Raw genomic sequence first — 2,500 nt, 5'->3', positions numbered from 1 at the left:
ACACTGACACACACACACACACACAAACACACACACACACACACACACACACACACACACACACACACACACACACACACACACACACACACACACACACACACACACACACACACACACACACACACAACCTTCAGCCACATTTTAAACTTAAAAACGACGCTTAAATTGCAAAAATGAAAAAAATAAACAGAGCTGTTCCTTTCCTCTTCAAAGAGTTAGCGAGAAGCACAGGACGCTGCCAGCTTTCGTATCCAGTTTAATTAAGGAGGAACAAAAGAGAGGAAGAGAAGAGAAGGAGAGAGAGAGAGAGAGAGAGGAGAGAGAGAGAGAGAGAGAGAGAGAAAGGGACTTCGTTTAGATATTTGGGTGGGTTTGCATGCGAGGAAAAAGAACGGGGAAGAATTGTATATATATATATATATATATATATATATATATATATATATATATATATATATATAAAATATATATGTGTGTGTGTGTGTGTGTGTGTGTGTGTGTGTGTGTGTGTGTGTGTGTGTGTGTGTGTGTGTGTGTGGTGTGTGTGTGTGTGTGTGTGTGTCTGTGTGTGTCTGTGTGTGTGTATGTTGCATATATATATATATATATATATATATATATATATATATATATATATATATATATATAGTAAAAATATAGATATATATAATATATATATACATATATATAGATAGATAGATAGATAAAATATAGATAAAAAGGCAGAACAGACAGGAAAGTGAGAGAGAGAGGATAAAACCAAAGTTTGAAACAAGTGCAAAGTGTTAACAAAATGTTCATTGCTCATTTCACTGTCAATCCAATTTCTGTGTGGCTGATTAATGTATTCTAACATAAGTCATAAAAGCTAATAAAGATTCAGAAGTTATTTTTAAAATTTTCATATGAATTGATAATGACAAAATACCGGTTAGTTCTAGGAACGAGAAAGGCGAGTTGCATAAACCACTAAATTATGCAACTTTTGCTTTTTGTTATCGACATTCGATATTTTTCTAGATAATAGATTCCATTTATTTAACTTTAGCGTTCTCTCTGAGAAAGGGAGAGGAAGAGAGAGAGAAAAAAAAGAGAGAAGAGAAAAAAAAGAGAGAGAGAAAGAGAGGAAGAGAAGAGAGAGAGAGAGAGAAGAGAGAAGAGAGAGAGAGAGAGAGAGAGAGAGAGTAGAGAGAGAGGAGAGAGATGAGGAGAGAGAGAGAGAGAAGAAGAGGGAGAGGGAGAGAAAGAAGAGAAGGGAGAGAGAGAGAGGAGAGAGAGAAGAGACAGACAGACAGACAGACATTCAGACAGAGAGAGGGAGAGAAAGAGAGAGAGAGAGAGAGACAGACAGACAGACAGATAGACAGACAGAGGGAGAGAAAGAAAGAGAAAAGAGAGAGAGAGAGAAAATGAAAGCAAGTTAGAAAGAACATGAGAATTGAACAACAACCACACACTAACATACCACCTTTACGCACTCTGTCCATAGGGCCGAATATCCCGCAAACAAAAGACGCCGAAGGAATTCAACAAGAGGTCAGCTGAATCTGCCTTCCGCTCGCTGGTCAAAACACACGAGAAGTATGGTTGGGTCACCCCACCGCTCTCCGAGGGCTAACCCAGGTCAGTAGAGGTCATGTGTTTTTATCTACGGGATGGGATTAGTTGTGTAATAGTAGTAAAGTAGTAACTTTATAAGTAGTCGGTAGCACCAGCAGTAATAGTAATAGTGGTAGTGATAGTAGTACTAGTCGTAGTAGCAGTAGTAGCAGTAGTTGTGATAGTAGTAGTAGTAGTAGTAGTAGTAGTAGTAGAATAGCAGAAACAACACCAGTAATAGCAGTAACAGTATTAGTAGTAGTAATGTGATCGCAGCATAGTAGCATCAGCAGAAGTAGCAGTACTAGTACTAGCAATAGTAGTAGTTGTTGTAGTAGTAGTGTTGATAATAGTTGCAATATCAGTAGTAGCAATATTAGTAATAGTAGTAACAGTAGCATGATTAAATGAGTAGAACTAATGGTAAGAAATAGTTGCATTCTCTCTCTCTCTCTCTCTCTCTCTCTCTCTCTCTCTCTCTCTCTCTCTCTCATTCTAATTCTTTTTCTCGTTCCCTATCTGATTCTCAAATAAGCTTTTGTTAATGATAATGTATTAGATATTTATCATTGGATAATTACAGAAGTTGATTATCTAGCGATTGGAAAGTAAATGTTTAGTCAAGAAATGAATAGCAGCTTAGTCTATTGTGTTACTGCATATTTATTAAATAATAGTGTTTGTATATAGCCTGGGTATATTTGTACACACGCACACATGTGTATATGCACATACAATAAACATACATATATACATACATGCACACACACACACACACACACACACACACACACACACACACACACACACACACACACACACACACACACACACACACACACACACACACACACACATGCACGCACGGATATACATATACACATATATACATATATAT

At 37.1% G+C, this 2,500-nt stretch overlaps 1 protein-coding gene across 1 annotated transcript in view; it reads left to right on the top strand.

The window, feature by feature from the left end:
* LOC119590086 (ubiquitin-conjugating enzyme E2Q-like protein CG4502) overlaps positions 1-2,500 on the top strand; it is a 68,995-nt gene that overhangs the window by 66,099 nt on the left and 396 nt on the right. Inside the window, exon 4 of the mRNA XM_037938847.1 lies at positions 1,493-1,626. Within this exon, the coding sequence (XP_037794775.1) occupies positions 1,493-1,621 (129 nt within the window). The 3' untranslated portion in view covers positions 1,622-1,626. The remainder of the gene's footprint in view (positions 1-1,492; positions 1,627-2,500) is intronic.

This window comes from Penaeus monodon, chromosome 26 (assembly GCF_015228065.2).
Source record: "Penaeus monodon isolate SGIC_2016 chromosome 26, NSTDA_Pmon_1, whole genome shotgun sequence".
Taxonomy (NCBI): domain Eukaryota; kingdom Metazoa; phylum Arthropoda; class Malacostraca; order Decapoda; family Penaeidae; genus Penaeus; species Penaeus monodon.
The sequence above is the reverse complement of the archived record's forward strand: the minus strand, read 5'-3'. Positions and strand labels throughout refer to the sequence as shown.